Source organism: Toxotes jaculatrix, chromosome 11, assembly GCF_017976425.1.
Source record: "Toxotes jaculatrix isolate fToxJac2 chromosome 11, fToxJac2.pri, whole genome shotgun sequence".
NCBI classification, from domain to species: Eukaryota; Metazoa; Chordata; class Actinopteri; family Toxotidae; genus Toxotes; species Toxotes jaculatrix.
Genome location: NC_054404.1, coordinates 8,325,020 through 8,340,604, shown reverse-complemented (window position 1 = coordinate 8,340,604; position 15,585 = coordinate 8,325,020). Strand labels below are relative to the sequence as shown.

Below are 15,585 nucleotides of genomic sequence, written 5' to 3'. Positions count from 1 at the left end.
AAAATAATTTATGGATCCAGGTTCTCAAATGTGAGGATTTGTTGCTCTGTCTATTTTATGTCAGTGTAAACTGAATATTTTGGGGTTTTGGGCTGGAAAATTGTGATTTTCTGACATAGGCCAAAGAACTGATTGATTAACCAAGGAAGTAGTCAACAGATGAATCGATGAAAATGAACGTAAATTGCAGCCCTGCTATAAGTGCCCAGCAGCTTACCTTAGAATAATCAACACAAACACTGCAAGACAAAAAACTTCCATCTCTTCACTCATAACTGTTCCCAGAACAACAACAGCAGATAGGACCTACAATTATCTTGAAGTGAAGGCATGAAAGGACCACATCTACAATAATATTAATCATGTTTTAAGTGGCAATGAAATAACAAATACTGGAGTATTAAAACTTAACTCTGCTACAGCCAAAAAGAATACTGTGGAATTACACTAACAAAAACTAATAAAAAATATATTATTATATAAGGATTTAAGGTAAACCATATGTAATGGGAACAAAAGAAAACAAAAATGCTTTTCCTCTTTCTCCTGTTCCCTTCAGACAATATCTTTCTTTGTCTTTTTCTCCATCCTTTCCACCCTCTGCCCTCCCCCTCCTCCACGCTACCCCCACAACCACCTTCTTTCTTTCTGTCTTATGAATGAGCAATGGCGAGCTGCCAAAGATGTCCTTGTGATAGTGGTCGCAGACTGTGTTGCTGTGGTTACTCGGAAACGAATGCTAACCTCTGAGAGACTTAAGATTCATGGCATCTATTCAACAACCTTGTCAGCATGAGCTCAATAACTTCTCTCACCTATCTGCAAGGCAATTTTATTTTGAATGCTCAAGTGGTGCAGTGCTGCACAGGTGCAGCCTGAAGTGTCAGACTAACTTTGTATTTAGAAAGCAATGTAACAGCGTTTTGTTCATGTTAACGAACAGCAGCCAGTTAGTCGAGCTAATATGTTTATGTAACACTTCTCAGTTCCGCACAAAATTGCAGTTTGTTGTTGAGGTGCAGTAACAGTACATGCAGTATTTTGCATTTTGTCACTCAGTCATCGTATAGCTTTTGTCTCGCAGATGTAAAGACTTAATCTCATGCATGTACAGTATTAACATAATCCATAGCAAATACATTCATGGTGATGATTAGGTTCTTTTTATTGATCATTAGGTTTATCTTGGCCTGGATATCATATACAGTATAGACAGTATAAATAGCCTGTATATGAAATTATGCAGCCTTCCAGTGAAGCCATATTTATATAAAGTTACAGAGAGCTATTAAAATGTTCTAATTCAGCAATATTACTGATTGATTTGTCTAACACCACAAGGCCTGTGAGGCATACATCATATCTACACTGCAATAAAATTATTAGTCTCTTATTTCCTCCTAATATATGATTTTTTTTTTTTCTTTTAAAGGCTGGTGTATAGAAAAGCTCCACAATGCCCATGTTAAGTCTAACAAAGGCTCTTACAGTATGAATGCCTTAGGTCACCATATTTTCTCTGTTTGGTAGTAAATGAGCAGCTGACCTCTACAGTCCTGAGTGGGGGCAAAGAAAAGTTCACATTTATCATTCACTTGTTTGTGTATGTTTAGTATCTCTCAGCGGGTAGAGAAGCAAAGCCCTTCATTTGCACATAAACACTAGTCTGTCCTTAGAGATTTAGAGCTTATACCGATCAGCCACAACATCTGAACTGTTTTTAATGTTGGCTGAATAGATGGCTGAATAGGTATATACATATATACATATATACACAACACAACATGTGGTTGATCAACATATGTAAGAGATAATTAGGGCAGTTTGAAAAAGACTTCATCAAGTCCTGAGATTTCACCTCCTCACCTAAATCTAGGTCACCACTGAAGAGGAACAGCATCATTTGAATATGTCACCTTTGTATACAGAAGGCAAAGGCTAGACAGGCAGGGAATTTTGTCTGATATGTACCTCAAATCAAAAACTGCAGTGGTAGTGCAAGAAATTATGATCAGTTTGCTTTGCTTGTAGTTTGTCCTTCACTTTTCCCCTCAAGTATGGCATGAAGAACATTGTGTTTTTGGATCTGTTCCATATGTAAATGCACCAGGCTGTCTAGAAGAGATGTGTGATTCATCTGTGGTGACATAGCATTTCACTGTGCTTTAATACAGCTGGAGTGTAGTCCTTCAAGTGCTCTGTCTTGTGTCATTAAAAGTGATTGACCTTGGATCTGATATGCATGTTGTATTTTTCTGGGTTTTTTTTTTAAACACTGCTGGTTTCTGAGGGCAAACAAAATGTGAAATATTATCTCTCAGCCTCCACCACAGGTTCTGCCTCATTCAGGGAGCCAAGGAGTGCAGTTCAGAAGGAAATGAGATCAACCGACTGCAAAGACTGCTAGTAGAGCTGTCATGCTGTGTTGCCACAGGTTCTATTCAGGCTGCTCTCACAACTGCCTTAGGCAGCCAGACTTGAGCTGGGTTGCTCACCTATTTTGATGATGTGCTTTTTAAAATATAATAATCCCCACCTTCTGGGTTCATAAGCTTTCATAATATGTGCCTCTGTGTGTATGTGTGTCTGTGCATCTCTGAATTCTGTCATATGCAATGCTTGCAGTGTGATTGATAAGTGCTATGTGCTATGTGCTCTGTGCTGTTTGTGTGTGCGCGTGGATGCTTGTGTTCCTTTGTAATGTGTGATGCAGAGTTGGGAGGAATATCTGTTCTCCTCATTTGGACCCACTTGTCCTCAGATAACACTGTCAAAGTAATACCACTCTCCCTGTACATCTGATGCAGTAACATTCACCCATCACAGCGCATGCAACACAAGCAAGAGGGAGGGGGGAGAGGAAGAAGCAAGAGGGGGAAGAGTAGAAGGAGAACAGAAGAGCTTTTAATTTCCTCAGCAGCACAGTTAGTGAGTTTGTTTTTTTTATATCTGCACAGACAGAAACTAGAATGAAAAATACAAGTCACCTTTAAAATATGTCAACAGGACAAGTGCATGCTTCCGAATTACATTTTTTTAGTGGCGGTCATAGTTTTTTTTTTCTTTATTGAAAATGTATCTTGATGGATCTTTCAGTCTCATAAAAACTAGTCTCACTTAAGGGATTTAAAGCTTATGTAGGTAATGATGTTCTAATAAAGACTTCGAAAAATTTTGAGTTCATCGAGTCCTGAGGATTCATTTCCATCATTTAAATCTAGGTCAACTCTAGAGATGAATAGCATCACTTGTTAAGAAGCTATTTCACGCAACTTGTTGGTTGTGCAGCACAGTGAAAAAATGAATAGTCTTTGGCTGGCATGTAATATAGCTCACTTCAAATTCTTCAAATGTCAAGGTCATTTAGGACAATTTTGAGCCATGTTTCTTCAGGAAGTCTATTCACCTGACTCACTTAGTCCACAAAGGTGCCTATCGTAACTCTTATACACTGTCCAACAGCTCTCAAAAACACTTCTCAGAAATATCTCGGCCGAAAGACGATATTAATTTTTACACAGTTTACAGTTGCAGGTTGGGAAAGATCCTGTTGGTATATGCTTCACAACGCTAATCCATGTGGGTGTAACAACGATTTACTTTTGCTTGTGTTAAAATCAAGTGTGAACTTATTCAGCGTTTCCACCTTCCACAGCAGTTTCATCACCAAGGCAAAAAAACAACCTGTTTTCCAGCCTCATTTTGTTATTGCTGGGGTTACTAATAAAGGTCACTTCAAAATGAGCTGTCGTAGGACATTCAAAGAAAAAAAAAAGGTGAAATTCTTTCTAAAAACCTCCCACCTTCCTGATGTGCTCAAGATAGAACCTTTCTAATAACAGGCCCTTTTATCGGCTCACTTTTCTTAGAAAAAGCCTGTCAAATAAGTGGACTTATGGTGCACTTAACAATGGCTAAAAAGAAATCTAAGAGGCCAGTATTGATTTACAAACCCAGTTTGAAATGTTTTTTTTGCTCCAAATGGTGCTTCAGAACATTCTGATTGCACCCCGAGTGCCCTCAGTGATAGTCTTTGAAGTGCTTGGAGCTGTGTGCCGAAGCCCAGTATGTGCTTATATCCGGAGCTTTTGTTAGTCACTTCATATGTACCGAGTCCTGCGCCATCATTATTCAATGATTCACACTGTGCAGCCAAAACACTCACTCTTATCTGTTAAGAGGCTGCAGAGATGCAGTCAGACAGCTCTGGGTGGGTGGATGGGTGGGGGACAGAGAAAGCGAGAGTGAGACTCTTTCTCTCTTGTGGGAAACGACTTTCCTCTCTTCCTCACAACATGAAGCCAGAGAGCATCCCGACTTCAAGAGCTTTAGAGCCTGAATATTCAAGCTGGTGGCATTTTACCATGTGTAGGCGATGAGGGTTTGCAGAGATAGGAGAGAGTGTGTGAAGTATTGATCACTGTTGCTGTTGTCCTTGTTTGCTCTGTGTCTCACAGTGCCAGCTAACTCTCAGAGAAGGATAGGGAGATGTACATACAGAGAGAAGGTTGGCGTTATAAGCCACACTTATTCAGCAGGGATGAGCTGTACACAATTAGGATTAATTTAGACAGATTCTGTATGTTTAAAAACAACAAAAGGAGTGATGTACGCAGTACATAAAAGGGGGACACATGAAGACTGGTAATTTTTCTAAATTATATAATGACATATTAATACTAGAATGTTTTTTGTTGTGATTTTAGCATGGTTGAGTTGCTTTCCTTGTATTGGTTGAGGAACACCAAAGAAAAACTGTACCTATTAGATACTTAACTGTCAACACTGTCAATATTTTCTGAGGTTCAGCAGCTTCCATTATGTTGTGATCAAATATTCTAAGTCTGTTTGAGTCTGTTTCCTTCAACCTGCCTTGCCTCCCATTAATCCAGTCAGTGTCTTCCTAAATTTCACAGCAGAGACATATTCCGAAAATGTGTATTTTAGATATTTATTTCTGTCTCTCAGTCTGCTGTCCCTTCAACTTTCCTCCAGCAGCTTTGTAGATACAGCATTTGCCTGTGCTCCATCATTGTCAATTAGGCTCTAATCACTAACTGGGATGATTTTAGCTCCAGGGTATTTGACTAGCTACAAGCTTTTATTTAACATATGCTGCAGTACTAGCTCATGAACTGCCAAACCCAAGTAGTCACAGATTTACATATCAAACCCAGCTTTTTTTCATAATCAGAACTGCTCCTTTCTCACCAATATGTGGCCACAGAAATTCATTTTCACCCACACAAAACCTTCATTTGTATGAAATGGAATTGGCTGCATTCAAATTTTGCATTTCCCAGATGAGCTCCGCTGATAAGTTGTGTGTGTGTCATATGAAAATGGAGAGGGTACCAAATTGAGGAGTTAGATCCATGAAGTCAGACCTGTAAGAATGACATAACACTTCAGTTTAGTGCACAGTCACACTCACAGCTTCCAGACACCACACACTAGGTTACAATTGGTTATATGAGTAAGTAATCCGATAAAAAGGAAACTGTTTTAAACCAAAAAGACTATTTTAAACACAGCACACAACATTATACAGCACAAGTATCAGTTAGGGATTTGGCTCTCAATTGGTTCTGCTCTTAAGGTAAAGAGGTTCCTGCGTTATCTTGGACGGCCCTTTCCTCTTCAACCCCGGATTGTGTGGTGTTCCTCAGGGAACTAGCTTGGGTTCCCTAGTGTTTTTACATGTCAGCTAAATCAACTAAATGTTGACGTCTAGTGAAAATAGCTGATTCTGAATGAAGTGATGCAATGCTTTTATTTCCATCAGCATGTTAAAAATAAATCTTGGCTATTGTCAAGTATGTGATAAAGGCATACTTTTTTATTCTCTTTTTACAGACAAGTGCTGTCCAGATAAGGAATAAAATTAAACAAATTTTACTACAGTACTACAGAATAGATGTGTATAACACTCTGTACTGAGGACTCAGTCAGAAAACCCATTTCCATCAATTATTGCTTCTTTTCACTGTGATGTTAAGAATTGATTTTAGGAGTTTATTTAAAGAAAGGTTTGATTGATTCAGAGATTTACAGGGTCAAACACCCCAGTCAGGGAAGCCGCATACATTACTGTCTGCCACTGTAATACTACCATTGAGAAGAAGCAAAGGCAGAAATTCTACATATAGTGCCTTTAATGGATGTAATGAGACTGTTGCCCAAACATTTCACTTTGAAGTAATTACTTTAGGCTGAGACTACGTTTTTTTGTTTTCTAGATTAATCTTCCTGTAATAATGCCATCATCAGCTGGCAGTGTTGTGTCTCTGTTAAAATGGACAGTCGTTGTGTGCTTGTTAATGTGTGCCTGTTTGTGTAGTACATAGCAGTGTGTTGCCATTGAACTCTGTGTACGTATTTTCCATATGTATATTTTTTACACTGAGGGAGGAGTTTGGGGAGATCTCTTAGCATCCGATCTGGCTGACGTACTGTAACGGGGCCATGATCTACTCTCCGCTTTGCTCCCTTCTGTGTGTTCTTGGAAACGTGGCTGCCTTGTGTTGCCCTGCCAGGCCCTTGAGACAACTCCCAGTACATTTCTGTCCCAGTGACGCTTGCAAATGTTTGTGTGTTTGCATGTGTGCCTGTCTGTGTCTATTCAGCTGTGCATGCTATTTTTCAGTGCAGCTTTTGGTTCAAATGTGTAATTCAGTCAATGATGAGCACAGAACATTTGTGTCTGAAATGTCTTGTGAGTGGCAAACGCTTTTCTTCTCTGCTCTAAAAAGTTTGGATGTGTGGCCATTTCAGGACACAGATACATTGTGATGGATCATAAAAATTTCATTGCTAAACTTCCAAAATTCAATGACTGTAGCAGAACTCAATAAATGCAGCTCACTGTCAGTTACATATGACAAATGACTCATATCAGAGAGATTTGTCAAAGGAGAGGCAGAAATCGGACAGCAGTGATTGTTAGTCACCAACTTCCTTGCCTCACTCTCGCCTGAAGACATGGCTGAACCACGCAGAAAGCTGTTTGTATCTGTTTACCTCTTCCTGGCTTGCTCACACACAACCTCCACTTACTAAGGCAAGTTTATGGAAATTGCTCACTCTATCTCTTCCTCTCTCTCCCTCCTCATCTCTCCTACTGTCCCTGTGTTGTGCAGATGGAGGAAGTAATAGCACGCATGCAGGATGAGAAAAATGGCATCCCCATCCGAACAGTGAAAAGTTTTCTAACCAAGATCCCAAGTGTTTTTTCAGGTAAGGCTCTTATTTCTCTGCCCTGTTCTGCTCTTCTCTTCTCTGTCTCTCTTCCACTTGGCTCCCACCCACTAAGTACCCAACTAGTACTCTGTTCGTGCCAAACAAAACACTGAAAGTATTTAGAGAGTTGTCCGTTTTGCATTTCACACCAGCAGTGCCAGAATGTCAAGAGGTTCATATTGGATTTTTGAGCTATGCAGCCTAATAGATAAGAATCCATGCAGTGATACTCCATAAGAGATGAGTTCAGTAAAACAGTACATTCCGAAGCTAAAAGGAGTGAAGCGATCACCACTGTTACTTTTACTGTATATGATAAATACACAATGCACTGTATATCTTAATATACATTTACAGTATTAAAGTTACAGTGTTACAGTATCAAATTAAAAGCCTATATCAGTTAATAAGCGTTAGAGCTTTAACAATGCCTATTGTATTTGACAGCTACAGATCAATATGGTCTCAAATCCCATTACAATATTAAAGATTTATAAAAGTCTACTGATGAATTAATAATCCAAGCACATTCTCAGATTTTCGTATAAATGCTTTGCCTCAGGGCACCAACAATGCCAGAACCACCACTGGTCGCCATCACTGCTAACAAAGGACCACGCTTGGCTTGTCACAACCGGTGACGTGTCCAGGGAGTTTTGACATGGGTGGCCACGATTACAGTGAGCAAGGAGCACAGACACAGATAAATTTAAATCACTAATTTTAGCTTTGGTGACGTTGGTGAAACAATGATGAATGCTTTGGGCATATAAAGAGCAGCTGATGCACAGTTCTTTTTTTTGTATTGGCTTGTATTTGTAGTGCTGTTTTAGATCTACCCTATGTACTGTGCAGTACCTACCTTTTCCTAACAGTACTATATTTATACTTTATCCCCATGTCTAAAAACTACATCATAATCAGCATTACAGTATATTTTGTCAAAATATGTACAGTTTCTCTAAAGACAGCGTCATTGCCAAGCAAGTCTGGTCTCAATGTGAAATGTTCTCAAAGCATGGAATAGTAAGACTTCAAATTTCCCTGCTGCACACATATTGTTGTTAGAAGCAACTCTCTGCACTCCTGCATCAGCAGTGCCTGTTGCTCTTTGCTGTATCCTCCTACTATTTGTTGCATCAATTATCCAATATTCGCCATCACTGGGATCATTAATGGTTGATCTTATTGTTTATCTTTCTGTTTATATTATTGTCATATTCCAATGCACGCACATGCTTGCACCCACATACACACACACACATACACCCTCACATGCACAGTCCAATCTACAGGCATGATATTAATCAATTCTGAGAACAGCCTTGTTAGAGGATTACCTTACACGTCTCATTTAAGCTCTCTCCTAGAAAGTGGGTCAACTTTGATGGTGTGAAAATGGGGTTGTATTAATGATGTTAATCCATGGACAATCTCATCTGACTATGGGGGCGCTGGAAAGCTAGGGGGTTCAGTGATAGAGAAATGGAGACAAAACATAGAGACAGAAAGATAGCTTGATGGACAGAGAGACAGCCACAGAGACTGGCTGTCTCACTGCATGAATTCCCTCATGTCTCCATTTCACACCTTTTTTCTGCCTTCTGCGTCTCTCTTCTCCTCAACACACCTTCACATGTCAGCATGACAGACAGTAATAATAGCCTGGAAAATATATATTTAGCCAAAGTGCCAAAGTCACATGTTGTGGTGGGGTGTGAAAATGCCCAGGGGGCAGGGGATGCTGATATGTTTTTGTGAGATGTGAAAATGATTCAGTTGCATTCTCAGATGAGAAAGTTAGATGGAAAATGGAAATGGAAAAGTGATACACTAGTCATGTCTAGACCTTTACTCAAAATAGCTTTTGATGACTGCATCATCTATTTTAAAAAACACATAGTGTCCTGCATTGTCTTCTGCTTAGTTTTACATTTACTCCTCCTCTACTCTCCTCTCCTCAGACCATATTCTGACCTGTTTATATCTTACTTTCCGTGTGTGACAGTTGGAAATGTCCATTGTGATGCATAGACTTATTAAATGAAACAATTCCAACTGCAATGTCAGTGCTGTGACTGAGTCAGACAAATTGTGTTGTTACTGTACACAATGGATGCTTCATTATGCCATTGTACCTCTGTGGTCATTTATATTAATGGACTACAGCCAAAGAGAGCTGGCTTGGAGAGGATGTCAGAAAAGAATATTTGGTAATGGATGGCCCATTACCCACCCACATGGTGCAAGGCGAGAGGAATTGGTATGCACTGTGATGATGAGGGGAGGTGGGTAGAGTTAAGAGTGTCATTGTTTCCCTTTCATTTGCATGTATATGCAAAATGTGTTTCAGTGCACTGTGAATATATTAGATATGTCAGTGATTCATATTTATGTGCTTTCTCTCATTTCAGGTTCTGATATTGTACAGTGGATGATCAAGAATCTGGACATCGAAGATCAAGGTAAAAGAGCGGATCCATATTGATGCGGGACAAAGGTTTTTAAAGTTAGTTATTGTAGTTTGGCCCCTTTAACAACACAATCAGCTGTTGCTGCTGCAGCAGTGGATGTCACACAGCTTGTGGAGGCAGTTAAGGCACTCTACGACAATTAGTACACGATTACCGCAATTTGCTCCAAACTCAGTCATAACCCAGTCATAACAGTCATTACTCAGTCACATCTGAAAACACAGACACGATATACATATTTTTATATTCATTTTACACTTTCCAAATTATCATCATCTCCATGAATTATAGATAAACTCCAGAACTTGACTTAGAATTGTCAGATTTTTAAGTTTACTTAAGTGTCGAAGTAATCCAGTGATCGCTGTCTCCACAATTATGGTTTCAGTTGCAACAGGAAAGGCTAAACGCTGACACTGCATAGTTTGCCAAAATATCGTGTCAGACTTTGAAACCCCCTGATCTGTGAGAATGATGTGAAGTGTAGCGTTGCATCTGAATTAATGCTAATGTCGATCTAAAGACTAAACTGTAGGACATCACTGTTACGTTTTTTTTATACTGTATCATTTTAAGCTTGCTCGTGGTTTGCTGTACAAGTTTTTGAACAAGATGTTTTCATTAGTCTGCACTAAAAGGGAGAGGAACACCTACATTTCTTTGTGGAACCTGTGTGCACCATTAGCTTATGTATGTAGTCCACAGCTCTGCATTTCTCTTTGATCTGCCTTTTTGTGCCCTTGAGCTACATCAGACGCTGCAATTTCTTCTTATTATTCTTCCTCTTTTTTTTTTTTTATTCCAGTGTGATGAAGTAGAACTAGACCATGGGAGTTGCCAGATCATTAGTTGAGACCCTCGCTCCACTTAAAATAACTCAAAAGTGGGCAGGTTGAACTGTGATAAATATGGAAAGTTAAAACTGACTGCTTGCTTACATTAAAGATGATGATGAAGTGTAGTTCACGATGTGAAAACTGATCTTTTCTGGGTACTGTAGGTGTGTTTACTTCTAAATTAGAGTGTTTATGTGTGTGGGTGTGCATTCGTCCAGTGTTTGTCTGCTCTAGTGTGTGCCTCAGTTCATAGTCGTGACATAATCAATTGTTCACTTAGCTGACTCATCAACTCACAATTCCTTTGTGTGTTGTTACATTTGTATGCAAGGATCTTCCCATCTTTTTGTATGCTGGTGAATTGCATGTTTTTGTGTGTGTGTGTGTGTGTGTGTGTGTGCTTAATTTGCTAAATTGGGCCAAAATTGCTCCTTGTTGTTGGAGCAATTTTACTGAGGTCTGGCAATAACATAATATGTCATTCCCTCAAGCAGATTTACATTTATAGTGCTTCATTTTGTGTCACCTGCAATATTCAAATTACTCCTGTATAACAGTTCTCTCAATTAAAATCGTCAAAAACTGCAATTTATTACGGTGAGAAGTCTGAAAATCTGTAAACAAGCAGATGTTTTTTTGTTCTTTAAGAATATTTTTTTTCTGTCCACTTTTTTTTTTTTTTGTAAACAGACTTAAAGCATGCTGTTAATTGCCCTGCAGTGGTGAACAGAGTGTTGTGCAAAACTAAGTGACTTCAGAACAGAGCAACTCCTGGCGGGGCTGACAAACAGCAAAGTAAAACGCAATTTATTTGGCTCACAGCATGATAGCAGCATGTTTATTACATAAAAGCAGATGAGCTTATATGAATGTTGACTGGGGACTTAGTGTTTTTTGCTAGATGAATGCCACAGATAATATACTGACACGCTGTAGATGAGCTCGTCATCATCCTATTTGGCAGTCTCTTTAATCCCTAATCCTATTTTCATTCAATTCTGCATTTGATTAGCTGACACAAATTTCTGCCTCCAAAGTTCTTCTCAAAAGTTTTAGATCACGTTTAGGATGTTTTAGTAGAAGGTTTTGCACTTGTAGCTCTAGACCAGAATACTTTCATTACAATTTAGACCATTACAGATCATCATCATTCATCATTCATCCAGAGCCAACCAGTTTGGTAGACATGAGAACTGTTGGAATTTACTGCTTACCACATTTAAGGAGGCCCAGACTCGATTCATTAGCATGCATTACCGTGCAGTCCAGTCCAGACATCTTCCCAGTGTGAGATGTCTGGACTGGACTGCACAGTACAGGTTGCCACAGGTTGAAATGATCTACAACCTTAAGATGAACTGTCTGATGTGGAAATAATCACTACATATAGTCCTTCAGTTATACATTTAAACTTTTCAGTTATATATGAGCAATCTCAAAACTGACAAAGGATCTCTCTATATATAAGGTTTTTAACACTTTGAATCACTTAGAATTGGAACCAGCTTGATTTACTCTCTCATATTACAGTCCCCTCCAAAAGTATTGGAACAATGAGGCTGATTCCTTTATTTTTACTGTAGGCTGGAAACATTTGGGTTTGACACCAAAAGATGAATATGACACAAAAATTCAACATCTCAGCTTTTATTTCCAGGTACTTACATCTGGATCCGATACACAACGTAGAAGATAACATTTTTTGTAAAGAAGCACCACATTTTTAGGTGTTCAAATGTATTGGAACAGATAATTAAAGCAAATAAGACTTAATATTTTGTTGCAAATCCTTTGCTTGAAATAACTGCATCAAGTCTGTGACCCATTGACATCACCAAACTTTTGCATTCTTCTTTTGTGATGCTTTTCCAGGCTTTCACTGCAGCCTCTTTCAGCTGTTGCTTGTTTTGGGGGGTTGTTCCCTTCAGTTTCCTCTTTAGCAAGTGAAAAGCATGCTCTACAGGATTCAAGTCTGGAGATGGACTTGGCCAGTCTAAAACCTTCCACTTCTTGCCCCTGATGAACTCCTTTGTTGTTTTTGCAGTGTGTTTTGGGTCGTTATCTTGCTGCATGATGAAGGATCTCCCAATCAGTTTGGTTGCATTTTTCTTTAAATTGGCAGACAAAATGTTTTTGTAGACTTCTGAGTTCATTTTGCTGCTGCCATCAGGTGTTACTTCATCAATGAAGATTAATGAGCCCATCCCAGAAGAAGCCATGCAAGCCCAAGCCATGACATTGCCTCCACCATGTTTAACAGTTGAGCTTGTGTGTTTGGGATTATGGGCAGATCCTTTCTTTCTCCAAACCTTAGCCTTTCCATCACTTTGGTAAAAGTTAATCTTTGTCTCATCAGTCCATAACACTTTGTCCCAGAATGTTTGAGGCTCGTCTCTATACTTTTTGGCAAAATCCAGCCTGGCCTTCCTATTCTTCTTGCTGATGAGTGGCTTGCATCTTCTGGTGTAGCCTCTGTACTTTTGCTCATGAAGTCTTCTGCGAACAGTAGATACTGATACTTTCACTCCTGCCCTCTGGAGGTTGTTGGTGATGTCACTAACAGTTGTTTTAGGGTTTTTCTTTGCAGCTCTCACAATGTTTCTGTCATCAACTGCTGTTGTTTTTCTCGGTCTACCTGTTCGACGTCTGTTACTTAGTACACCAGTGGTTTCCTTCTTCTTTAAGACATTCCAAATGGTTGTACTGGCTATGGCCAATGTTTGTCCAATGGCTCTGATCGACTTTCCATCTTTTCTCAGCTTCACAATTGCCTCTTTCTCCTTCATAGACAGCTCTCTGGTTTTCATGTTTGTTACACTTCTTGCTGTAAATGCAGTCTCCTCTGGCAAAACCCAAATGTGAAACTGAGCAAGTGCTATTTATTGTTTGAATAATTAGTGTAATAGGAAACACCTGGGCAACAAAACACACCTGTCAGTCACATGTTCCAATACTTTTGATCACCCAGAAATGTAGTGTTCCTTTACAAATAATGTTATCTTCTAAGTTGTGCATCAGAACCAGATGTAAATACCTGGAAATCAAAGCTGAAATGTTGAATTTTTGTCTCATATTTGTTTTTCGGTGTCATACTCAAATGTTTCCAGTCCACAGAAAAGATAAAGGAATTTGCTTCACTGTTCCAATACTTTTGGAGGGGACTGTATGTATCTCTGATTCATCACAAAGAAATATCCATAAATCCATTTAGAAATTATAACACTGGTCACTCTTTTTAACTTAGATCTTGTCTCATAATCATCAAAAAGTAATCCAATTAATTGCTGTCTGTATATCCGTGTGACAGAGAAAACAGGAACAGCTAGCAGCAATTTCTGCATGAGTCTCCATGGTCATTCCATAAGCCTGTAAATGAAGCGAGTGAATATGGAGCAAAAACAGCCTAAGATTCAAAGGGGGTAATGGACTAAGGACTGATTTTCTCACAGAGTCACTTACAGTATGAATTAGCTTTGCTGTATTATCATTTCATTAGGCCAGGAGGGTTGTAAAAACCCAATCACTTCCAGCGTCAATGTTCTGCAGCTCTTATGACCTCTGACCTGCCTGGAAATAAATCTGTGGGTATATCAATATGGCCATTTATTGCTGAAAATAAATTCTATGACACCACAAAGCTGTTACATATACATCAAATCTGTCAGTGAAATAAAGACCAAAATATCATACTAACATAACAATAAAATAAATAAAATAATAATATAATTCATGATCCATCTTTAACATTATTTCTAGTGGCTTGCATTGCCGTTTTGTGCAAATGAAGCTGCAGAATGAAGGAGGATCTCTTTAAAGTTTTGCTGCAAAATGCAGACAGTACTCAGATCATTGTTAGCCAAGTGTAATAGTCAGCAGGGTAAATGAGCTTGTGAGACAGGGAGGTGGGAAACTGAGTATGCATGTGTGAACATCTGTGCTTGCATGTGCGTATGTGTCAACAAGTCCTGCAACCTAAATGACCATATAGGTCCTTTGTGTCTTCCCTAGGATATGACCCATGGCAGCATACCAGCGGCAGGCATACCTGGTTGTCCTGGTAGCAATAATAAATATGCAGTTACGGTTATAGAAACACTGTCCATTTTTGAGAATCTGAAGAATTCACACAACACCAAGTGAAACTTCTGAGGGTGATAAAATCTCACCCTCTAACGATAACGTTTTGTTTGACCGACATGTTGTTGGCATAGAGCTGAAGTCATTGCCTCTGTGTTTGTGTGTGTGTTTGTACCTGTGGGATAAATGCATAAACAGTAATAGATAAATACAACAGTCAAATTCACCACAACACAACAGGACATCACCAAAGAATCAACATCAGTCAAACTGTCAGCGAGTGTGTACCAGCTTGTTATTTACGTGTGAATTGCATATGAAAGAGCATCTAATCTGACCCCATGGAACATCAGGGAACAGTAAAATGATCTCTGAGAGAGGACACATGGCTCATCAAAACAGCATGGAGAGGGTGCACACTGTTCTGCATAATGGTCCCAGTCTTCTCCTTCAACCTTCTTTAAGTATCCTGATGATCAGGCTTGAGAGTCACTCCTGCAGTGGAGCACTTTTGATGATCTTTTTCAGTCTCCTGAGATAGCGCCTCTGTACACTGCTACCATGACATACATATGTATAAATGCTTGTAACTTCATCAAACCCCCATAGTTCAGTTGCACATTTATTATATTATATTATATTATTTGTATGAATCTACAATTTCCTTCTCCTTTGCCATTAGAAGAACAAGTGCTCAGATCATTTACTTAAATAAATTACCACTAAAACGTAAAACTGCCACTACAACAGTCTAGTTGTATTCCATTACAAGTAAAAGTCCTGCTTTTAAGGGCTTACTTAAAAAGCTTGGGATTGGGCCTTAAGGTGACATACACCTTAGAGGTCATGAGATGGGCTAATGATAATCATCTTATGTGTATTTTTTAATGTAAAGTAACTTGGAACTACAAAAAAAGAAAACTAAACTAAACTGAACAATATTTTCTCGTGAAATGCAG

General features: G+C 39.0%; 1 protein-coding gene across 2 annotated transcripts in view; it reads left to right on the top strand.

Moving 5' to 3' along the window:
* The window catches only part of rgs7a (regulator of G protein signaling 7a), a 46,883-nt gene that overhangs the window by 17,403 nt on the left and 13,895 nt on the right, over positions 1-15,585 (top strand). The window contains exons 1-3 of one of the 2 annotated variants that reach the window (XM_041049649.1): positions 1,440-1,448; positions 7,140-7,236; positions 9,654-9,704. In XM_041049649.1, coding sequence (XP_040905583.1) covers positions 7,140-7,236; positions 9,654-9,704 — 148 coding nt within the window. In that variant the 5' untranslated portion in view covers positions 1,440-1,448. Of the gene's footprint in view, positions 1-1,439; positions 1,449-7,139; positions 7,237-9,653; positions 9,705-15,585 lie in introns of those variants that run through there. The other variant, XM_041049648.1, reaches the window with a different exon arrangement.